This window comes from Pseudonaja textilis, unplaced genomic scaffold, assembly GCF_049901715.1.
Source record: "Pseudonaja textilis isolate UNSWEBS1 unplaced genomic scaffold, rPseTex1.2 PTEXCTG104, whole genome shotgun sequence".
Lineage (NCBI taxonomy): Eukaryota > Metazoa > Chordata > Lepidosauria > Squamata > Elapidae > Pseudonaja > Pseudonaja textilis.
In genome coordinates this window covers 16,847-41,641 of record NW_028262446.1, presented here as the reverse complement: position 1 = coordinate 41,641, position 24,795 = coordinate 16,847, and the positions used below count along the sequence as shown (strand labels likewise).

Here is a 24,795-nt window from a genome sequence, read left to right as displayed (position 1 = left end):
CACATGCATCACATGGCTCAATCCAGTCACTGTCCCAACTTCAGTTAACTTCCAGGCTCAGGCATGGGAACAGTCCATGCTGTTAGTGACCTGGAAGTGGTGCAGTCCAGTGCTATTACGCATTGAGTTATTGTAAGCTACCTCTGCAACAGGCAGCAAGTCCGCCCAGTTGTTTCGCTGCTATACCATCTCGAGTACTGCTCTATCATGGCATTTTTACATTCCACAGCTCCATTAGTACTTGGATGAAAAGCTGAGCTAAGCCCCTGGGTCAATCCTATGGACTTTAGGAACTCTGTCGCGCCGAGCGACCGGTCCGTTGTTCCGTCGGTGTCCTTCCGCTGCCTATGGAATTCCCCGCAGGGAAGAAGTTTAGCGGGACCCTCGCAAGGGTGAATACCAATAACAGACACCAGTCATCCGATTGCTTCAAAGGAGGGAGCACATCGCGCCCGGGGCAGGTGGAATGGTCCCGGCGGCCCCGATTACTTTGCACAAACCTCTTTTATTATTTTCTTTCAAGCGGGTGGGGGAGCACAAAGGAGGTAGCAGAATTGTACCTTATATGGAAGAAATCATAAACAAAGAACAAAGAACAAAGTATGTGATAGTTTGCAAGCTTGCAAGTATACTTATCATACTTAGCTAACGTGTCCTGGGACGGAGAATACCAACAGTCATTGTTTCGTGATCGTACTGAAACATTTTGCGGTTGGCTAAAACAGGGTCATCAGATATGTGCAAATATCCTTGTGTCCGTGTTTGGCAATGTCTGCTTAATGGTGGAATAGCTACAATTCCTCCTTTTTTATTATTTTTGTGATGCCGTCTCCAGGTAAAGTCCTTTTTCCTCTGAAATGGATTCAAAGGGTGGCAACAAACCCTTTGGTTTGCTGAGACCCTGTTGCACCAGTTCGTACAAGGAGGAACACTCACCTTCTGATTCTTCATCACTCATAGCCAATAGGGCTCCTTTGGGAGCATAGGAGGCATTTGTATCTATTTCATTCTCTGACTCTTGGTCAGAAGACCATTCCAGCAGAGGTTGTTTAACAGAATCTTTGGATACAATAACAGATGTGAGAAAACTGACCGTTTTTTGAGTATGATTGATTTCTCTATCAAGTGTTTGTAAGCGACTCTTTAAGAATTTTAGCAATCATCCCATAACACATGGACCTATTAAACAGGCAAGGCATAGCAATGTCAGAGGACCGGCTACAGCAGACAACAAGGTAGTTAACCATGGAGAAAAATTGAACATGCCTTGATACCATACTTGATTTTGCTGTCGCTCATTTTCTCTATCCTTCAATCGTTTGCGTAATTCAGCCATTGAATCCTTAACAATACCTGAGTGATCAGCATAAAAACAGCATTCTTCTTTTAAGGCTACACATAATCCCTCTTTGTTTAAAAATAGCAGATCAAGACCTCTTCTATTCTGCAGAGCGACCTCAGCCAGACAAGTGAGCGAGGCCTGGAGTGCAGAGATCGAGGTCTCAATACGTTGAAGATCCTCATCTATTTGTAAGCTGAGTGCTGTTACTTGTTGATGACCAACAGCCAGAGCTGTGGCCCCAGTTGCTGCGCCGGCAGCACCAAGGCCCAACCACACAGACAATGTGAGAGCTGTGACAATTTCTCTTTTTTGATGAAGTGGAAATTTTGGGGGTTCTAACACATTAACAAGTTCCAGCCCTGGGTAATAAGTTATCTTGGGGAGCAATTTTACTTGTATGCAAAAGGATTTTTGAGCAATGAGAACGTCCCCATGAACACAAGCTGTGGCTCCCGTGGAGCATGCCCAAACAGAATTGTTACCCGGAATGAAATACTGACCCCTGAGGCGAGCAGTTACGTTGTCTCCAGAAGAGGTATATAATGGGCCATATTTACCATGCCCGGTAAAGGATGGGATGGCTAGCCATTCTTTGGCCAAATAGACTTGGCAATGATAACCTGATGAAACATTATGACAATACTTGGAATAATTAGCAGGGATATTTCCCAAACAGCATCCCTGACCTACTATATCAGTAACCGTGATGGAAGAAGTATTCCATCGGCATTCGTTATCTGAGGTGGAATTGCGAATGGGTTCATTTGAGGCTACTGCATCATAAAAGGGTGGCAGGTCAGATAGGCAGAGCCAGCATTGGTCCGTGTTGGAGGAGTCATTAAGGGTGGCTTTTAACAATGCAAAAGAAGAATTAACCAATTGAATTAATGGATTGGCCTGAGTCAGATTTTTGTAAAAAGGCAGACTTCAAATTTTGATTTGGACCTATGTCATACATGGGCAAAGACATTGTTAAACGAATAGTGAAAATGTTACCTTCATCCCTATGACCATCCCATTGGCGTCCCCCCCATGTAAACCCTGACATCCATTGTTGTTGAGTTAATGTCTTCCCTTTTTTGGTAAAGGTAATGGTGAGCGGGTTCAGTCTCTGGCCACAACATGGCCACGAAGAGCAGTGAAGCTGCCCACGAGTGCGGGTGATGTGGACATAGTCTCCTTTAGTAGGGGGTGACCACCGAATGTGGCCAGTGGACACACAGCTCCATTTTTTACAATACCTGTCGACTGGGCCACCACAAGCAGAGCGGGATTTGCCGGTGCTGTGAGCAGGACAAAAGTACAAAGGATAGTTATCAGCAGGAGCTGGAGAGCAAGAACCCTGTTTGTCCCATGTATCAGCTTGCAGTTTTTTGTCAGCAAATTTCTCGACCCCAGTACCCATTTCAGCAAAGTCCATGGATAATGGGGGAAACCATGGCCACCGAGTGTGGTTGGTGGTGCTATTAAGAACTTGTCCTTGAAAGTCCAGGATAGTCCAGGTATAGCTATGTGGCTGATGTTCATTCGTGGAGACTGCTTGAGGGGGTCAACGGACACGATGAGTGATGTGTGGAGCGTGCTGTTGATACAAAGTGAGAGTCAATCGGGAGGAAGTGGCAAATCCATTGACCATTTTTGTAATTTCACACTGGTACTGTCCATAGTCAGCCAATCGCACATGGTGAAGGGCCAGGGTTGTAGCACGGAAATGATAAGTAATGGAATATTGGGTGTCATCTGTCAACAGAGTATCATTTCGAAACCACCTCCAAATAGTTCCCTTCTTTTTTACCGGAGAGCGTTGGACACATTCCATGGCATTGGAAATGGAGCTGAGACCCGGAACCGCAGGGTATCTGAGGCGATGCGTCCGGATGAGTGTGGTTGTTTTATGAGAAGTGCCATCGAGGATGAGGCGGCGTCTGCGGTCCGAGGGTGGCTTATAACGGCCTGGCCAATAAGATGGAAGAGTGGATCTTCAAAGGCAGGCAGCGGAGTCACAGGGTGGAATGCAGCAGTGAAGGTGTCTCTCCATGCGTTCCGAAAGAGGAGAGACGTTGGAGTCAAGCAGCTGTAGCCAGGATAGAAACGGTGGGGATAGGGGAGGAAAAGCAGAAGAGGGGGTAGACAATAAGAGAACAGTATGATTAAGGTAAGTATGATTAGAAGAAAAGCCTAAACAAGAATAGGAGCCAATTGTTCGCGAAGTTACCTGTATAGTCAGAGAAATGAAGCAAGGGAAATAATAATATGAGAGAGTGATTTCTGAAGCAGGCAGAAGAGGGCGGCCATTATGCTGAAAGGCATAATTGCAGGCAGGAAGAGAATTGTCTTCATAAGCAAAGGTTACTATGCTGTGAAGGGGGGCTAGGATAACCCCCGGAGATGCATTAAAGAGTGAAAAGACTGGAAATATCATTGTCAGCAAGAGGGTGAGAGATAGAGGAGTCGTGGCCACTGGGTGGCCCATGGTAAGGGTGGACACAACGAGCAGGAACCCAAAGCACTTTGTCAGGAAGTTGTACTGCAGCGTATCCTTTTCCCCACGTGATGAGCTGCGCAGGGCCTTTCCACGCAGGATCCGGAAGTTGTCTGAAATACACAAGAGGGCGAGAGGAGGGGGGCACTGGCTTGGTAAAATGGCAAGAAGCAGCCATAGAAGAGGGAGAGCCAGTGAGGTTAAGGAAGTTAAGAGCATAGAGTGTAATGTTCAAGATGTTTTGTAACGCTGGGAGGTTCGGGGGGCCTAAACCCTTTTTTCCCGTTTGCCGATCAAGGGCGTTTTTCAGAGTTTGGTTTGCCCTTTCCACAATAGCCTGACCCTGGCTATTAAATGGTATACTGAATTTATGAATGATGGCCCACTTATGACAAAACTCAGCAAAGGGAGAGCTGACATAAGCAGGACCATTATCTGTTTTTTACGAATGTTCAAATACAGTGATTAATAACATTTTTAGTTGCCTCTCCTCTTTGCAATGTTGCCATAATAAACCCTGAATAAGTGTCTACGGACACATGAATGTATTTCCAGTGAGCAAAGGGAGGATAATGAATGACGTCCATCTGCCATGTGTCACAAGCTTGGATACCCCTGGGATTAACATCCTCAGGGATACCTCTAGCCTGGAGACTACATGTGGGACATTGTTGGATTATTGCTGTGGCTTCTTGGTACGTAATCCCAAATTGCTGTACCAGGGCCTTCTTATTTTGATGGAAATAGTCATGACTCTCCCCAGCCGAAAGTGGTTGAGGAAAAGGGGAGGAGGTCATGATTTTGCAGGCCTCATTGGCCATATGATTGCCTTCTGATAAAAATCCGGGCAAGTGTTGATGACTTCTAATGTGAGCCACAAATTAGGGCTTACTTCTTTCCTTCAGTAGAGCTTGGAGCTGTAAAAAGAGTGTCATGAGAGGGGGAGGGGTAACAGGGGAAATATAGGCATCAAACATGCAAACAGCCATTTGAGTGACATACATACTATCAGATATGACATTTAAAGGTTGCTGTGGAAAAAGAGACAAGGCCAATGAGAAAGCAGCCAACTCAGCTTGTTGTGCTGATCTCTGTGGGGCAGTTAAGCGTTTGTTCCATTGAGCATCTATGTACCACACACAGGCCCCAATAGTCTTGGAGCCATCAGTGAACACAGTAAGGGCTTCTTTCAAAGGCTGCTGAACAAAAGGTGACTTCAGAACAAAAGGGACTGTTCACAAAACTTGCAGCCGAGTATCAGGGGGAAGATGGCATGACACTTGACCACACCAATCTTCCAATGCATCCTGCAATACTATGGAGATTTGCAGGAGAGGTTCCCATTGAGCAATCTTAAAAGGGATATATAGTGTAAAAACATCCATTCCCATCAAAGCTTTGGTTTGTTTTTGCCCCTTCTCTATAAGGGAAGCCATCTGAGCTGTTCTAGTGATTATAGATGTCTTGGGAGTGTGTGGTAGGTGTAACCATTCCAAAATATGGAGGCGTTTTTCATCTGAAATTTGGATCACTGCAGCAGTTAATAGCTGTTGGGTAGAGAGAATGGCAAGGGAAGGTGGTCTATCAGTGAGGGCACGGTCTACCCATCTAGTGGCCAGGGCTGTATTTACCTGGTGCAAAGCGTGTAAGTTGTTCTGAAAGATAAATTTTGTCTGCTGGATGTTTTAATCCTACTAATGCCTGAAACAGGGGTGACAGCATATGTGTGGTGAGTGCAAGATAGGGTCTAGCCCAATTGATGACCCCTAGGCATTGTTGCAGCTGAACCAAGGTGGTTGGTTGAGGAAGTGTAAGCGAGGGAATAGATGGAGAAGCCGTGGAGGCTAATACCTTGTGACCTAAATACTGCATTGGGTAATGAGACTGGATTTTTTCAGGTGCTATGTGTAACCCTGCGTTTGCTAATGTGGTCAAAAGGACTGGAAAGGTTTTCTGAACTGTTCCTTTTGGCCCATCTGCAGCAATCAAGATGTCATCCATGTAATGATAAACAAGAAAAGTGGGAAACTGAGACCTATAAGGCTGTAACACCTCGTTAACAAAAAATTGACACATAGTCGGTGAATTTAACATGCCTTGCGGAAGGACCTTCCACTGGTACCGAGCCGTAGGCTTTGAGTTGTTGAGCTCGGGTACTGTAAAGGCAAAAATGATCCTGTCCTTTTGTGCTAAAGGTATGGAGAAAAAACAGTCCTTCAAATCTATAATGATATATAATGATAAGATCATATCCGACAGGAATTAAGTTAGGATTAGGCAAGCCACACTGCAGAGGTCCCATGGGCTGCAAGACAGCATTGACAGTCCTGAGATCCTGCAGGAGGCGCCATTTGCCTGATTTCTTTTTGATGACAAAAACAGGAGTGTTGTAAGGACTTGTAGATGGCTCAATATGCCGCTCCGTAAGCTGTTGCTGAACAAGAAGGTGCAATGCTTCTAACTTTTCTTTGGTAAGAGGCCATTGATCAGTCCATACAGGCAAAGATTTTTTCAATGTGAGAGCTAATGGTGCAATAGACATATTGAAAGAAAGCAAAGATTTTACACAGAAGTGTTAGGGTAGCTGGATATAGGCATGAAACTGAGAAAGCAAATCACTCCCCACAGATTGCAGTGCAGGGGAAGAACATAAGGCTTAAGGTATGCTGTTATAGTTGAATGTGGAGTAGAAGCAGAGAGCCAATTAGAGCTGACCTTAGCGGCTTGAGCTCCGCCTACGCCTTGCACTGAGGCAGCCTCGGTAAGAGACCAAGTAGGGGGCCACTCAGCAGAGCAGATGACAGAAACGTCAGCACCAGTGTCAATCAGGCCATCAAAAGAGTGACCATTCAAGGTAACAGACAGGGTAGGTTTAGAAGCGTGCACAGGTTGCTGTAATGCAAACAGGAAAGGCGGATCAGTAGGTGGCATTAAGATAAGCGTAGCGACCATGGTCCCCTTTTTTAAGGAAAAACAGCGATCCCCTATTGCAGCGAGAGCCAAGTTATTGAGAGCAGAGGAGTCATATAGGTAAGGAGCAGCGACGATACCTTCTATGGTAAGAGTAGAATTGGGAATGAGCAGAATAGGCAACGAGGGAGGCAAGGGTGTTAAAAGAGTTGCCGTTAAAGGAAGCGTTACAACAGCACCAGGGTCATCGTACACAAGGTCTTCAGATAACACTACCAGGAAAGTGGTAGTGGGAAGGTCAGCCTTGGTAGCGGGGCTAGCTGAAAGCCCCATAGTTAGTTTCCCGAAGGCTGAGCAGAAGGGGGGTTACTACGACACTGCGAAGCCCAGTGAAAGCCTTTACGACAGCGAGGACAGATAGTTTTTTGTTTTGCTTTAAAATCAGGAGGCGGAGGACTCCTAGCTTGGCCGCGGGGCACTCCTCCTCCTCCCGGCATCCGACACTAATTTTTAAAATATCCAGGCTTGCCACAGTTGAAACAGTTGCCATTACGAGTTATAGCGAAAGCGTCGGGAGAAGAAACAGAAGTAGGGAAAGAAGAAGAAATAGCTGCTGCGAGCGCGTCCATTTTATGGGTGGTTGTGCCAACAATTCTACAAAGCTGGAGAAACTCAGCCAAAGTGACCCCTGGCTTGTTAGCGACAGGTTGCAAAAATTTTTGACAGTCACGGTTAGCATTAGAAAAAGCCAATTTCATGAGTAATTCCTGTTTAGCAGTAGCGTTATCAATCTGATGATCCAATGCAGTTTGTAAGCGACTGATGAAAGAGGCATAGGATTCATCAGAATTCTGCACTACTTTTAAAAAGGCTTGGGTGGATTGTGAGTCTGTATCATCCACTCGTTTCAAGGCATTCGTTGCACACATATGAATGATGGCGAAAGCACGGCGGGGACAATTCTGTTGTTGAGCTAAAGTGGCAAATTGTCCTGTCCCTTTAAGATGGCCTTCCGTGACTGCTGCCGGCAAACCTCGCCGTATTTCTGCATCAACACATTTTTCATATTCAGACTGCCACACAACATATTGTGCTGGGGTCATGAGCATAGAAAACAACATCTTCCAATCATAGAGCAACATGACAGTATTACCAGAAACCAAGGAATCAAGTATGCCTCTAGTGTAAGATGAGTGCAGACCATAATTAGTTGCCGCATCTTTTATGTTTTTCAAGACCTTAAATTCAATGTTAGTATGTACAGGGTTGCCGCCACCTCCCGGGGGAAGGGCAAGAGGGAAGGCAGAAAGAGTTTCAGAATCATCCAACGGTAGAGGGGAGGAAAGGAGATTGCTAATAAGACCTCCTCGAGGAATTAGTGGAGAGGAAGAAGGAGTAGGGGCAGAAGGAGGAGGATTAGAAGATTCCGCAGGATTGGTGTAAGGTGGTGGAAGAGAGGGAGTTTCCACCTGTGCCACAGGAGGATCTCCAGATTTAGCAGGGTTGGTAGAAGAAGAAGAAGAAGAAGAAGAAGAGAGAGGGGGAATATCAGAGGTGAGAGGTGCAGCATTCTCTTTCGGAGGATAGAGTGTGTTTAATGCTGCCATGACAGCCCGCCAAGATGTTAATATTTCAGGCGGGGCTCGGGGAATATCGTGTAGGTACTTCCCCAATCTCTGCCATGAAGAGTGTCAGAGCGTTCCCTTCTCAGGATAAGATGGACAATGTGGCTCTATATATGCCAATAGGTTAGTCAATGACTTTTTTGAAAGAGGATATATAGTGGTGCCATTAATTTTTTGTAAAGAATTAGCCGTCTTCACTATAGTATAAAGTTCGTCCCTATGACCTGACGAAACTTTGGAAAGTGAGGAGCCCATTACTTATGATTGTACGATGCCTTTGCCAGGTGCGCAAGAACGGGAGTGAAGGAGGTGCACCTCTAGACAGAGACCACACCTTGAGACAGCGAAAGGCAGACGGATCCGGGACGAGCCCCCAGTTGTCACGCCGAGCGACCGGTCCGTTGTTCCGTCGGCGTCCTTCCGCTGCCTATGGAATTCCCCGCAGGGAAGTTTAGCGGGACCCTCGCAAGGGTGAATACCAATAACAGACACCAGACATCTGATTGCTTCAAAGGAGGGAGCACATCGAGCCCGGGGCAGGTGGAATGGTCCAGGCGGCCCCGATTGCTTTGCACAAACCTCTTTTATTATTTTCTTTCAAGCGGGCGGGGGAGAACAAAGGAGGTAGCAGAATTTTACCTTATATGGAAGAAATCATAAACAAAGAACAAAGAACAAAGTATGTGATAGTTTGCAAGCTTGCAAGTATACTTATCATACTTAGCTAATGTGTCCTGGGATGGAGAATACCAACAGTCATTGTTTCGCGATCGTACTGAAACATTTTGCGGTTGGCTAAAACAGGGTCATCAGATATGTGCAAATATCCTTGTGTCCGTGTTTGGCAATGTCTGCTTAATGGTGGAATAGCTACAGAACTCCCCCCAGAACTTTGCTGTGAACTGAACCCCTCGAGATGACCCTGATGAGCACGCCTTGCAACCGGTATACTTTATAAACCTCCTGGCTATTTTCCTGACAGAGGGTAACCACAAGCAGGCAGTGAAATAGGCTTGCTTCGAGAATAAGTCAATCACAGTCCAAATGACTGTATTCCCTCCACTCCCTGGGAGATCAACTGTAAATTTCCTCCCAGGGCTGGCAGGAGTCAGGGACTTGTTGGAGAAGCTCAGGGGGCTTCCCCAGTCTCACTTTTATGGCTGCACATATAGTACAACTCTTAACATAATTTTCTACATCTGCCTTCATCTTGGGCCACCAGAATTGCCTTCTGGTTAAGTGGAGGATCTTTTGGAATCTGAAGTGGCTGGCCAACTGGGAGTCGTGGCTGTGCTGTAGGATCTGGAGTCTCAAGCTGGCAGGGGCATACAGTTTGGACCCTTTCCAGGCCAATTCCTCCCTTAGGTCCCAGTTCTCACCAAACCACTGGACAGCTACAAGTGCAGACTTCAATGCTGCTGTCATTTGATCCCCTCAGGGGCCATCCCGACATCTAGTTTGACCCTGGTGGTGACTTGAACTACCTGCTGGGAAGGGGGAATGATCATGTGCACGACCTCCTCTCACAAACTGTTGAACTGTGACTTTCTTGACAAGGCATCTGCGAGCAGGTTCTCTCCCCCGGGATATATTTTAGCTCAAAGTTGAACCACTTAAAATACTGCACCCAGTGGAGTTTTCAGGAGGTCTTTAGCACCTCAAGGTTCTTATGGTCCATCCAAACATCGAAACTCAGTTTATTTCCCTCCAGGAAGTGCTGCCAGGAGGAAGGCCCATCTTACTGCATAGATTTTCTTTTCCCATAATGCCCACCGCCTTTTGGTGTCCGTGAACTTCTTGGACACACAGGCGCAGGGCTAGAGTTGGCGCTGGGAGTGCTTTTGCAAGAGCACTGCTGCAACGGTTACGTTACCAGTATTGGCTTGTATGATGAACGGCTGTTAGGGATACACCCTAGCAGAATCTGCACGGCAGTCAGGCAGTCAGGCAAAATATGTGAGATAAACATTTTTGTAGCTTGCACTCAGTAAAACAGATACACTGTGCTAGTTAAATAGTTTATTCCAGCAAGAGTTTTAGCATAGTCAAACAGTCCATATATCATTCACTAATTCAGTCTGTCCAGGGATTATTCAGTTGCAAATTCCAGTATCGAAAAAGAGAGGTCAGTAGTCCAGGAATATATCTCCTTGCAGTAGAGATATGAAGAAGTCAAAAACTCCTCTCTTCCTTCAGCAACAGCAGTAGGGAAACACGCAGTTAACAAACCATCAATCCATGCAATCCAGTAATTGTCAGCAATCAATCAGGTTCTCTTGCTCCCTCTTATGGCGGTTTCACGCCACACCCAAAATTACATGCTTTGCAGTTTAAAGTGACACACACTTAAACTTACTATTATAGTTTATATATATTATTTTACCCAAACTACATTAGGTAACCTATGTTATTCCTAACAACGGCCATGCAGGGTTGGGCTGCTGAAGAATGGGTTCTTCTGCAAAGAGCTTTTTTAGTTTTTTGAACGCTCTCTGGCAGTCCAGTGACCAGTGGTTGGCTCGGCCACAGCTTCAGAGCAGCAGCTCCATCAGGGGCAAGGCTACCTGCATAAAAGATGGAATGAATTGTCTGCAAAAGTTGGCAAACCCCAGAAAACTCTGGAGGTGCTTGCAGGTGTGTGTGGGGTTGCCAGACCAGCACTGCTTTTACTTTTCCTGGATCCATCTCAATTCTTTGGTTTGACACCCTGTAGCCCAAATAATCCAGGGCAGTCTTAAGAAACCTGTATTTTGACAGCTTTGCATAGAGTTTTGCGGCCAAGATATTTTTCAGAACTTGCTGTACCAACTTCATGTGTTCTTCCAGCATCTCGCTGAATATGAGAATGTCATTCAGGGAAACTGGGACCCGCTTATACAGGTGTCCATGCAGCATCTCATTGATTAGGTGCATGAAGACAGCAGGGGCTCCCTGTAGTTCACACGGCATGACTTTGAACGGGAAGCTGCCTAACAGGCAGTTGAAGGCGGTTTTCCATTCATCCCCTTCCCTGATTCATATCAGGCAATATGCTTCTCTCAGGTCTAGTTTTGACAGGTGACTTGCTGTGGCGATGCCCAGGACAGAGTCCATTTCCCCAGGACCCAGCCAGCCCAGGGTAATATGCCCATGGTGAGGATCCTTGCCACCCCAGTAGGTGGTGTAGATGGCCAGATGGGCTCACCAACTGATGACAGAGCAGCTGGCTTTGCTGTAGACCTGGCCAAGACTGCTGACAGCACTAGGGGAGGGCTAGCCAACTGAGCTGCTGCAGTTGGGACTGGACCATGGCAGGGTGGGAACATCAAAGTAGGCCAGTTCAGGATCACTCTGGGCACTTCAGATCTGCATAGTTGTCTTATGCCCTTGATGCTCATCTGGCTCAACCTCTCCATTTCTTTCCAATATCTCCATTTCCCACATTCATCTAGCTGAGGTGTCAGCAACCCGTAGCTCCAGAGCTGCAGGTGGCTATTTCATCCCTGTTACACCTCCCTGTTGGGTGATCCCATCACTGACTGGCCCCATCCTTTGCCTTCCCCTCCCAATCACTCCTCAAATGGTCTGAGAACGTAAGGGCGATGGCAGGGGATGGAGACTCACTCCATATTCCAGAATGGGAGCAAAGCATCCCTGTACTTGCCTCATCTCTTGCTGGGTCTCACGGGTGCTTCTTCTGGCCCTTGTTGGTACTGCATGCATCAACAAGGGCCGGAAGAAGCAATTGCAAGACCCCACAAGAGATGAAGCACCAAAGAATCAGAATCAGAGAGAAAGAAGAAAGGAAGAAAAAAAGACAGAGGAAGGAGGGAGGGAGGAGAGAAAGGGGAAGAGTGAGCAAGAGAAAGCACAGGATCAAATTGTGGGATGCAAAGGAGTCTTTGAGAGTGGAATGCTGATAAGCATGGATTTCTCTGCGTTCTGCATTCCACCCCACGCGAAGCGAACCAAGTGGGCCAGGGTCTCCCTTCCTGCTCAGTGCCTCCACTGAGTTCAGCTCCAAAATTTGGCTCACACGTCCCTCCAGACTCCATCCCACCTGCTCAGCACTTGCCTACACCTGGATGGCTAAGCCGGGTGGCACACCGCCTACCTTCCCTCCCAGAGCAGGGACACGCACCTACCCGCTGGCCTCTGCCCACTTAATTTTCCTCACTATAAGGAAATTCCAGGTTGCTTCCCTCCGTTATTAGTTTCCATCCATTGTTTCTTGTCTTGCCCTCTAATGCTTTGGAAAATAAATTGACCCACTCCTCTTTGTCGTAGTCTCTCAAACGCTAGAACATTGCTATCATGTCACTCCTAATCCTTCTTTTCTTTAGACTAGCCAAACCAAAATCCAAGGTCACGCTCACAGTTACTGTTTTTGAGCCAGGTTTCCTGTAATCTGATTTTCTTGCCGAGGTTTAAAATCTTACTTTTCTCCACATTAAATTTCATTTTGTCGATTCAACTTTGTCTCATTTGGATCAAAAAGGCACAATATGCATACACATGCAAATCTATAGACATGGTGGGGCAGGGGTTAGAATGCAGTACTACAGGCTAATTGATTCTGACAGGCTCATGGTTGATTCATCCTTTCATCCTGAGGTTGGTAAAATAGGATTCAGATTACTGGGAAAAATATGCTAACTTTGCAAACTGCTCAGATAATGCTGTAAAGCAGTTTGAACTGGCATATAAGCTGAAGTGGAATTGCTATTGCTATTTAGTTTCTCCCGAGCATGGATCCTTTTATGACAATTAAGACTATGATTCCGAGCAAAGCTCTTTCCACATTCCATGCATTTATATGGCTTCTCTCCTGTGTGGATTTTGTTATGGGAAGTAAGATCATACTTCTGAGCAAATGTTTTCCCACAATTCATGCATTTATATGGTTTCTCTTCTGTGTGGAGCTTGTTGTGGATAGTAAGAACACTCCTACGAGTAAAGGCCTTTCCACACTCCATGCATTTATATGGTTTCTCTTCTGTGTGGATCAATTCATGGGAAGCAAGATAATTCCGTTGAGCAAAGGTCTTTCCACACTCCATGCATTTATATGGTTTCTCTCCTGTAGGAAGCTTTTTGTGGATAGTAAGTCCACTGCTGTGAGTAAAGGCTTTCCCACACTTCATGCATTTATACGGTTTCTCTCCTGTGTGGATCTTTTTGTGGATAGTAAGTGTAGTGCTCAGGGCAAAGCTCTTTCCACACTCCATACATATATATGGTTTCTCTCCTCTGTGGAGCTTTTTGTGGATTGTAAGTCCATTGCTATGAGTGAAGGTTTTCCCACACTCCATGCATTTATATGGTTTCTCTCCTGTGTGGACCCTTTTATGCGAAATAAGATGACATCTTTGAGCAAAAGTCTTTCCACACTCCATGCATTTAAATGGCTTTTCCCCTGTGTGGACCACCTTGTGGACAGTAAGCCTACTGCTCAGAGCAAAAGTTTTTCCACACCCCATGCATTTATATGGTTTCTCTCCTCGGGAGCCTTATATGTGAAATTAGATTACTACATATTCTGAACCTGTTACCACATTCTCTACATTTGTATAGCTTCTCCCCAGTATGAATCCTTTCATGGGAAGCAAGTTGCCCATTTGTTCTAAAACATTTTCCACATTGCAAACATTTATAAGGCTTCTCTTTTGTGTGAATCACTTTGTAAAATGTAAGGAAATTATTTTCAAGAGAAAGCAATAATGTTCCATTGTAATTTTGTCCATTGTATCTTCTTATACCATCTTCTCCTTTATTTTGGGTTAAATAGTGTTCATTTACATGTAATTTAGATTTGATTAGATTCATACTTTTCACAATATATTTTTTCCTTATTTTCTCTTGTTGGGCAAGAAAGTCTTGCATCAGAGCATCAGTGGAAAATGACCTTTCCAGATTCCAATTATTTAATTGGTTTCTCTCCTGGCTTTCAAATTCTCTCCAGTGTGGGTCCTTCTATGCGAAGTAAGAATGCGGCTCTTAGTAAAAGTCTTTCCACACTCCATGCATTTATATGGCCTCTCCCCTGTGTGGATCATCTTATGGGAAATAAGATGGTCTCTCCGAGCAAAGATCTTTCCACACTCCAGGCATTTATACGGCCTCTCCCCTGTGTGGATCATGTTGTGGATAGTTTTTTCACACTCCATGCATTTATATGGTTTTTCCCGTGTGGATCACCTTATGGGATATAAGATTACCTTTTTGAGCGAAGGTCTTTCCACACTCCATGCATTTAAATGGCTTTTCCCCAGTGTGGATCCTTTTGTGGTTTCTGAGGTCACTGCTCTGAGCAAAGGCTTTTCCACACTCCATGCATTTATACGGCCTCTCCCCTGTGTGGATCATTTTGTGGATAGTAAGTCCATTACTATGAGCAAAGGTCTTTCCACACTCCATGCATTTATATGGTTTTTCCCCAGTGTGAATCCTTCTATGGACAGTAAGACTGCGGCTCTGACTAAAGGTCTTTCCACACTCCATGCATTTATATGGCCTCTCCCCTGTGTGGATCACCTTATGGGAAATAAGATGGTCTTTCTGAGCAAAGTTCTTTCCACACTCCAGGCATTTATACGGCCTCTCCCCTGTGTGGATCATTTTGTGGATAGTAAGTGCTTTACTATGAGCATAGGTCTTTCCACACTCCATGCATTTATATGGTTTTTCCCCTGTGTGGATCACCTTATGGGATATAAGATTACCTTTTTGAGAGAAGGTCTTTCCACACTCCATGCATTTATATGGCTTCTCCCCAGTGTGGATCATCGTATGGTTAAGAAGAATACTACTTCGAGTAAAGGTCTTTCCACACTCCATGCATTTAAATGGCTTTTCCCCAGTGTGGATCCTTTTGTGGTTTCTGAGGTCACTGCTGTAAGCAAAGGCCTTTCCACACTCCATACATTTATACGGCCTCTCCCCTGTGTGGATCACCTTATGGGAACTAAGATTACCTTTTTGAGTGAAGGTCTTTCCACACTCCATACATTTAAAAGGCTTTTCCCCAGTGTGGATCCTTTTGTGGATTCTGAGGTCACTGCGCTGAGTAAAAGCCTTTCCACACTCCATGCATTTATACGGCCTCTCCCCTGTGTGGATCTTCTTATGGGAAATAAGATGGTGTTTCTGAGCAAAGTTCTTTCCACATTCCATGCATTGAAATGGTTTCTCCCCTGTGTGGATCATCTTATGGGAATTAAGATGCCCTCTTTGAACAAAGGACTTTCCACACTCCATACATTTATATGGCTTCTCCCCAGTGTGGATCATCTTATGGCGAAGAAGAATACTCCTTCGAGTAAAGGTCTTTCCACACTCCATGCATTTAAATGGTTTTTCCCCTGTGTGGATCACCTTATGGGAAATAAGATGGTCTCTCCAAGCAAAGGCCTTTCCACACTCCATGCATTTATATGGCTTTTCTCCTGAGTGGATCCTTTTATGGAAAATGAGATTACTATATCTTCTGAACCTTCTTATAGCATCTTCTCCTTTGTTTTGGGTTAAATAATGTTTGTTTACATGTAATTTAGCTTTAATTAGCTTCACACATTTTCCAGTATATTTTTTCCTTATTTTCTCTTGTTGGGCGTGAAAATCTTGCATCGGAGCATCAGTGGAAGATGAGCTTTTCTGATTCCAATTATTTGACTGGTTTCTCTCATGGCTTTCTAATTCCACTTGAATTCCAAATTTCTCTGCTCCATCATTAGCATTGATCCCTTGGGACAGTTCACAGGAATTTTGATTGTCCTGCCCGTTATTACCTTCAAAGGAAAAGAGAAGTGAAAATGATTAACAGTGTTAGAGGAAAAAGTTCAAACTGTAGAAAGTCAACAAATTTTCTTTTGAACTTTTCTGAAATTCCATTAGGTTGTATTTTATATCCCTACAGTGCTGTGATATAGACATGATGACGTCTATATTCATGAGTCATGAAACTTTTAAAATATCTAGCAAATATCTCTTTCTTTACAATTATTTATATATATGCAAATCTCACTCAAACTCAGTTTTGAGTTAAGGAATAATCAGGAGTAATCAGGGGAAACATCCAAGAAGGAATTAGGAGAAAACTTAAGATTTATTGGGGTGGGTTAAGGCTAGTTCACTGTCCCAAAGCCTCATCGGCATTCAAGGGCTCTTCTCAGTTCACAGAGAATAGTCCTTAAACTACTTTATTGCGTGATCACACAAAATCAGTAGTGAAAGATCTCATGTTACTGACCTCTCGCTATAGTACTTTAGGACTATGTTCTCTACGAACTGAGGACTGCATGAGATCTGGGCAAAAGTGTTTAAAACCAAAGACCCCTGACCTCTGTTTGCAAAGCCTTTTGACCTGGATCTCATGCAGGCCTCAGTTAGCAGAGAACAGGCGCCTAAAATATATAGTGTGAGACTTTGCAGGATCAGTAGCACGAGATTTCACACTAGTGATCTTGCATGATCTCTCACTATTTTAGGCCTCTGGTTTCTGAAAATGCATCAAGGCAGGCAAAGGAACCAATGGCTTACTACATTTTCGCAAGTTTAGTCTCAGGGTGGGAGGGGTCTGTAGATATTTTCACAGCCCTCTTTCTGGTTTGTGTAGTATACAGGTCTTCAATGGAAAGCAGGTTGGTAGCAATTGTTTTTTCTGCAATTCTAATTGTCCATTGAAGTCTGTGTCTCTCTTGTTGCAAAGCCAAACCAGACAGTTATAGAGGCGCAGATGACAGACTCAATAATTCCTCTGTAGAATTGTATCAGTAGCTCCTTGGGCAGTCTTTCTGAGTTGGCGCAGAAAGAACATTCTTTGTTGTGCTTTTTTGATGATGTTTTTGATCTTAGGTGTCCTTATTAAGTCTTAAGATATTATAGAACCTAGAAACTTGAAGGTTTCATCTATCATAGAAGTATCTATATTGATACTGTATGGTCTAGTATTGTAAGAGACGGTAGTATAGGAGGATTTCTCCTAAAATCTACTGTTATTTCTATAGTTTTTAGTGTGTTTAGTTCAAGTTCTGGTCACACGACAAGGCTAGTTGTTCAACCTCCCATTTGTATGCAGATTAGTCATTATCTCAAATGAGACAAATCACTGTTGTATCATCTGCAAACTTCAGTACTTTAACAGAGGGATATTTTGAGATTCAGTCATTGGTGTAGAGAAAAGTAAAGAGAGTACACAGCCCTGCTGTGCAAATTGTACAGGTATCTGATGTGATTTTGCCTAGCTTCACTTGTTGCTTCCTGCCTGTTAGAACGCTTATGATCCACTTACAAGTATGGTCAGGCACAGCTAGTTGATTTAGTTTAGTTAGAAGAATGAACCAAGGTTTGTTGTTACTGTATATTCGCAGGTTTCTGGTCAGCACACACAGGTCTTCACAAAAACTAACATATGTTACAGTATCTGTGAGTTCATCCAAGTCTGCAGAGGGATCTTCGAAAACATTCCAATCAGTGCAATCAAGGCAAGCCTGTAGCGTCAGCTTTGCTAAACCCAACTTATTAGCGAATGAACGTACATTAGAAAGAGTGAAGGAAGGAGTTTTTTTCCCACTTTTTCTTAGTCAATTCAAAATCCTTCTCACTTACCCTTTCTACGCATCCATCCTCCTTTTGTTTGTTTATCCATTGTTCATAGAAAGTTGCTTCTTCCTGTATTAGAATCTCTTCTGCATTTGTAAAGAGGATGGGGGGTGTACAGGGGTGGGATTCAACTGGTGTAATAACCGGTCCGGTGAGCACTGAGCATGTGTGCACAGTGTTTAAAAATCATCTTCTCCTACAAGCAATCATCTTCTCCTGCTGACACACAGCAATCAGCTGTGCTGCACAAAGCAGCTGAGGTTGAAAAAGCAGGGAATAAAGGACATCCTAGAGCCTGGGCGGCCGGGTGGGCCGAACAGAACAGAAGATCGTTGCAGTGAACCAGTTCGGTCTCAGCTGATCTTCAGATCCCACCTCTGGGGTGCAGTCACAGAAAACCTGCCCATTAGCATTTCGCAGAGGTTGCAGATTTAAGACTAACTTTTATCTCTGTTCTTGAACTCTCTGATTGGGGACTAAAAAGCTTACCCAGAGAGACCACATTCCTATGGTTTTCAAGCATGACTTCCAAATGCAGAAGTTGCTTCTTCCTGTATTACGGTAGAATCTCTTCTGCATTTGTAAAGGGGGATGGGTGGGTGTAGTCACAAAAAAGCCTGCCCATTAGCATTGAGGAGTTAATGCGCCATATTTAGGAGTTAATGAAAACAATGACAGCACAATCCCCCTCCCATGATCTCCAGAGGACACATAAAAGCACACCTCATTCTTTTCAGCCTCCACACATAAGTTCAAATAAAAATTGAAAAATACACATAAGAAACGGCACATCTAAGCGAAGAGACATTAACTCTTTCCTTCCTTAGAGTATGAGAAGGCCAGATCCTATCCTTCTCCCTCCCAGGAGATGATATGTGATTAGTAATTTTTTTTAAAATAAAAAACTGTCAGGGTAATCTGTCTTCTTGAACTCTCTGATTGGGGACTAAAAAACTCTTACCCAGAGAGTACACGTTCCTATGGTTTTCAAGCATGACATCCGAATGCAGCGCTTTCTGGTCAGAATCCAACTGAGACCATTCATCCTCAGAGAAATGCACAGCCACCTCCTCAAAGGACACAAGACTCACCTGAACACAGAAAAAAGAACAGAACAGGATGATTCAGAAGAACTGTTTATCTTCAACAATTATTTAGATAAGTAGATAGAAGAGGAACTCATCAAATTTGCAGGCAAGACCTAATTGATAGGAATACCAACAATCCAGAAAATAGGCTCGAGATATAGAAGGATCAACACATTGGGCGCCATCTAACAAAATGAAATTCAGAAGTGAGAAATGTAAGGTTCTACATTTAGGAGAGAAAAACCAAATAGACAGGCATAGAACAGGTGGTACCTAGTTCAACAGTAGTAAGTGCAACAGGGATTGTGAAGTCCTAGTGGACAATCACTTAAACATGAGCCAGCATTGTGTTACAGTGGCCACACAACACAATCATAGGATGCATTAAAAAAAGGATAGAATTAAGATCACATGAAGTGTTAGTTCCACTTTGTAATGCCTGTGTAACACTAGCAATCTTGCATCCAGTTCTGCTTGCTTGCCACTGTGTTATAAAGATCTTGAGCCTCTAGAAAGAGTGCAGAGGAGAGCAACACAAATTATTAGTGGACTGGAGGTTAAAACATATTAAGAACAATTGCTGGAATTGGGTATGTCTAGTTTAATGAACAGAAGGACTAGGGGGGTGACATGATAGCAGTGTTCCATGAAGCAATGGATGGAAACTATTCAAGGAGAGAAGAATTGTGGACAATAAACTGGACTATACAGCAATAACAACAAAGCAAAACAGAAAGACTCTCCCTAAATCCTTTTTTAAAATGATAGATGAATTAAATTTAAAAGATATATGGAGAGAAAGAAATGCTAAAACTAAACAATACACTTTTTATTCAAACAGACATTTATCATGGTCCAGATTAGATATGATTTGGATCTCAACAGAACTAATATCTAACATTCAAGAAATAAATATTGAAACAAGTACTTGGGCAAACCATAATCCAATGACAATTAAATGGAAAGGACAAAAAAAAGATCGAGATGAATGCTAAATAATACTATTTTAAAGGAAAAAGATTTTATAAAATGGATCGAGAAAGAAATGGCTTTTTTCTTTAAAGAAAATAAAAAAGAAGATACTTCAATTCAGAATGTTTGGGATACAATGAAGGCATATGCTAGAAGCTTGATAATAGACTATATAAGAAAAAAGAATATCAGGAAAAGGCAAGCCACTAAAGTTTTGGAAGATGAGTATAAAAGACTTGAAAAAGAACTACAGAAAATGCCACAGAAAAAAGATATTAAACTAAAATTGGACATAATTAAACATAAAATGGGTCAAACAGAGAAAGAAGAATTGGCACAGAAAATTAGAAGTGCTAAACAGAACTATTTTGAAGATGCAAATAAACCAGGTAGATGGCTAGCATATAAATTGAGAAAAGAGAAAGAATCAAGGCAAATATCGCAGTTAATAGATGATCAAGGCCAAGTTTGCTATGGTAATAAAGAGAAAAAGGAAATTATTCGAGACTTCTACGGGCAACTATACAAGCAAGAGAATATTGATGAGGAAAAAGTCAAACAGTATCTACAGAATGCTAATCTACCTAAGGTAGAATTAGAGGAGGTTTTGGTTTGCCTAATTGGGAATTGTACTATCAAGCTGCAAATTTGATGTGGGCCAAGGAATGGATAACATTAAGAAAGACCAGTTTGTTGACATTAGAAGGTCATGATTTGCTGTTGGGTTGGCATGCTTTTTTATGGTATAAGGGAACTAAAACACAGGGTTATTTCAGAAGACATTATATACGGAAGTCTTTGTGGTTAAATTGGGAGAAGATCAAAAGACAATGTTATTTGAAAATTCCAGTTTGGTTATCGACCATTGAAGCATTTTCCTATCCTATAATTTATAAGAAGGAACAAACAGTTAGATATGGGGAAATATTGGATGAAAAGGGTGAACTTAAATCGATGCAAAACTTAGAGGAACAAGGTATAAAGATGAATGGTTTTCATATCCGCAAATACATTCAAGGTATGATGAAGATTCTAAAACAGAGGGATTTTATGATAAACTGACTGATCTAGATAAGATTTTGACAGGTACTGATGAAAAGGTGATTAAAAAATTATATGGTTATTTACTGGGAATTAAACTAGAGGAAGAACAAGTTAAAGAAACTATGATTGCTTGGGGGAAGAATTTTGGATATGGGATTGATTTAGAGAAATGGCAAAAATTGTGGTCTCAAAATTATAAAATGACAATGTCAATAGCTTATAAAGAAAATTTGTATAAGATGTTTTACAGGTGGCACTTTTCCCCGACAAGAATGGCAAGAATGTTCAAGAATAAATCTGAAAAATGCTGGAAATGTCATCAGATACCTGGCTCATATTACCATATGTGATGGACTTGTGAGGACGCTAGAAAATACTGGACTAAAATTCGCATGTGCTTGGAAAAAATGACAAAGAAACACATAGATTTGAAACCAGAGATCTTTTTATTGGGAATCTTACCTGATACATACAGTAAAGATTTGAAATGTAGTAACAGCGGCTAGGATTGTATTTGCTAAAAATTGGAAAAATGAGAAAATACCATTGCAGGATGAAATTAATAAGAAAATATTGGAATGTGCTGAAATGAGTAGATTGACATTTGAAATTAGAGAACAAGAGGATAAACAATTCTATAAAATTTGGGACCTTTTCTATCAATGGTTGGATGATAAAATACAATAATAGAATATTTAGAATTTTAGATAATAATGAATATATAAAAAGATATTTTTTCTTTTCTTTGTTATTTGATATCATATCTATAAAATGTTTTCAGGATAGATTTGGTATGACTCTATGATTTGTTATAAAATGAACTAAGTAAATTATAGTTATCTCGTAAAATATGGATGAATAAAATTATAGTCAAATGATTGTTTAATAGTGATACTATGATATATAATTTCTAATTGATAATATGAGTTATTATTTAATGTAACTGTAATTGAGACTACGAAATGAATGCACAAAAACTGGTAAACCAACCAACACACAGTTTGTATATTGATGAAAGAAAGCTGGATGTTTTTACGTTTTGTTTTGTTTGTTTGTTTTTAAAAAACTAATAAAATTGTTTTCAAAAAAGAAAAAAACGGACAGCCATGAATCTGAAATGATATAGGGCTTCCTGTCTGAGCAGGGGGTCGGACTAGAAGACCTCCAAGATCCCTACCAACTCTGTCATTCCGTTCCATTGATCCAAAATTCCCAAAGCCCAAGATAACATGATACCAAATGTTCCAAGAAGCAATGGATGGAAACTATTCAACGAGAGAACCAACCTACAACTGAAGAGAAATATCCTGAGAGTGGAAGCAATTAATCAGTGGAATGACTTGCCTCCAGAAACTGTGGGTGCTCCAACACTGGAGGTGTTTCAGAAAAAAATGGACAGCCGTTTATCTGAAATGATATAGGGCTTTCCTGTCGGAGCAGGTGGTCAGACTAGAAGATCTCCAAGATCCCTACCAACTCCGTCATTCTGTTCCATTGATCCCAAATTCCCAAAGCAAAGATACACACCAAGTTAAATGTCTGTGCATCATATAAATCCTAATTTTAGGTGAGAAAATGGTCAAATCTGAAAATTTCTTTGACTGAAATAATATTTGGGGCAAGTTTTATCAAGTTGATTCTGCAAAACCTTTAGTGCCGTTCAGTAAAGTAATCCCACTTCTGGATCAGCTGATCTCACACTCTGTCTATCATCTATTGATCTCATGGTCTCAGCCATTGGCTGAATGGGAGAAAACCAAGAGGAGAAAATTCCCTGCGAAGGTCGTTTCTCAGCCTTTGCAAAGCAGGAATGTTTGATCTCCTAATTCAGGCACAAATGAGAAGATTGGAAATTATTTTGTACCCCAAAGTACCTTGATCACATACACTACGTGGCCACTCTTTTTGGATTTTAATAGTCTGCTTTTTTAAATTTGCTTATTTTTTTTGAACTACTGGTTATAAACAAGGCTTTTTAAAAATGGTAATGTGGCAATGTGAACATACAGTTACTTTGAAAACATTTCCTAAACATAACCTGAGGGCAAAAATGACAAACCATCATGTCGCAGGAATATTCTACACAGGAAGCTCTGCTGATTGAGACCAACTTGAACCTACTATTGTGCTTTCTATGTTACTCAGGAACACCAAAATAATCCAATCCAAACAAGGAGGGAAAATAAAAGGAGACAGCACTCTGCACATTTCCTTCAATTCCCGAAGGGGGAACACAAATCTAATAAGTTTTCCCTTTCTTACTTGATTTGGAGGTTCAACAGCTCTTTGAGGTCCACCAGAAAAACCAGAAAACTTCATTCTTTGTTTCTCTGTAAGGAATAAATGATTTCAAAATGCATAATTAACAAAATAGGAGGAGGTATTCTATAGAAGAGAAGAGATAGCAAAGATAAGACAGATGGATCTTCAATTACCTCCTGAGGTGTCCCGACGTGGATCTTCCCAAGGCAACCTCTTGAAAAGTAGCTCCTGAGGGGGATTTGATGGGTTCTTCTTTCCCTCTGGATCTCTCATCTCCACAGTGCAGCACTTCAAATCAGAGGAAGAAAAAAAGAAGCAGAATTAATGTACGTCAAACAAAATAAAGTGGATTCTTATATCCGGAACACAACCTCAAAGCCCCCAATATCCATCAGTGAGGTTGAGTGAGAAAACAATGGAACAATGTCCTACAAGAATATATGGATATATATCTCCACGTATATACAAGAATATATGGATATATATCTCCACGTATAAGATATATATAATATATCTCCACGTATAAATGCCAGAGAAGTTTGGGAAGTATTCAAACACATTTTCTATTCCCATTTGAGCTCCCCAAAAAATGCCTCACCTCCAACTCAACCTGCTCCTTCTTCTCCTCCGCCTGGCTCAGGAGGAAGCCTTCCGCCAGGGCCACTGCCTGGGAGCTGGTCTCTGCTCCACATTCCCGCACCCAACTCTCCATCTCTGGGGGCAGAAGGAACAGGAGCTGCTCCAGAACAACCAGGTCCAGCATCTGGGCTTTGGTGTGCTTTTCTGGACTCAGCCATCGCCTACAAAAGTTGTGGAGTTGGCTGCAAAGTCCTCGGGGACCCTCAGCTTCCTGGTATCGGAGGCTCCTGAAGTTCCAGGCTTGAATTTTTGAGAACCTGGTGGTTTCCTCCATCATGCACTCGATCCAGGATTGAATTCGGAAGACGGCTGGGCATGTATCTCTCTCCCTTCTCAGCCCCTCTTTGCATGGGAAGAGCCCACCTCACCCCCCACCACGCCTGGATCCCTCCCCTGCAAGTCTCTCCTCGTAGGAGCTCCAAGGGTTAAGGAGAGCAAATGCTAATATTATAGAGAGGCAAGGCTCAGGGATGTCCCTCCCTTCTTAGCCTCTTCTGGAAAGCCAGCCGAAACGGTCGCCCTCCAGTGGCCAAAAAGAGAAGCGCCTGTTCCCTTCTCATATCCGAGGGAGCCCCCTGGTGCAATCTGAATCATTTGAATCAGAATAGAGCTGGAAGGGAAGAAAGGGAGCTTTTTCAATGTGGAAAAAGAAGGAGGAGGCTGTCCTGTCTCCTCATTTTCTTGCTTTTTAACATTAAAGCTCATCTCAGCAGGCTGTGAGACAAGGTAGAAGCCAAAAGAGAGATTTTGAAAGCTTAAAGGCCTTGAAGGTGGGGTTTCAGCTGACAGTTGCTGAGCCTGAGGCAAAAGGCAGCCAGGGCCTACAGATGGGGATTTGAGGGCATTTTCTTC

At 42.8% G+C, this 24,795-nt stretch overlaps 2 protein-coding genes across 4 annotated transcripts; both read right to left on the bottom strand.

Moving 5' to 3' along the window:
* Positions 1-9,240: 9,240 nt before the first annotated feature.
* On the bottom strand, positions 9,241-13,818 carry LOC148123878 (uncharacterized). Its single transcript, XM_087918574.1, has one exon. The coding sequence runs from the start codon at positions 13,816-13,818 to the stop codon at positions 12,991-12,993; it is 828 nt and encodes a 275-aa protein (XP_087774700.1). The 3' UTR covers positions 9,241-12,990.
* On the bottom strand, positions 13,788-24,383 carry LOC113452160 (uncharacterized). Of its 3 annotated transcripts, none has more exons than XM_087918568.1 (6): positions 23,903-24,383; positions 23,478-23,592; positions 23,305-23,372; positions 18,900-19,029; positions 14,537-16,125; positions 13,788-14,394 (listed from the first exon to the last, which is right to left on the bottom strand). In XM_087918568.1, the coding sequence occupies exons 1-6, from the start codon at positions 24,218-24,220 to the stop codon at positions 14,263-14,265; spliced, it is 2,352 nt and encodes a 783-aa protein (XP_087774694.1). In that variant the 5' UTR covers positions 24,221-24,383; the 3' UTR covers positions 13,788-14,262. The 3 variants fall into 3 exon arrangements, with proteins under 3 accessions (XP_087774694.1, XP_087774695.1, XP_087774696.1); XM_087918569.1 differs by having other exon boundaries at positions 14,295-14,373; positions 14,518-16,125; XM_087918570.1 differs by lacking the exon at positions 13,788-14,394 and having other exon boundaries at positions 14,510-16,125; positions 23,903-24,382.
* Between the last annotated feature and the right edge of the window lie 412 nt (positions 24,384-24,795).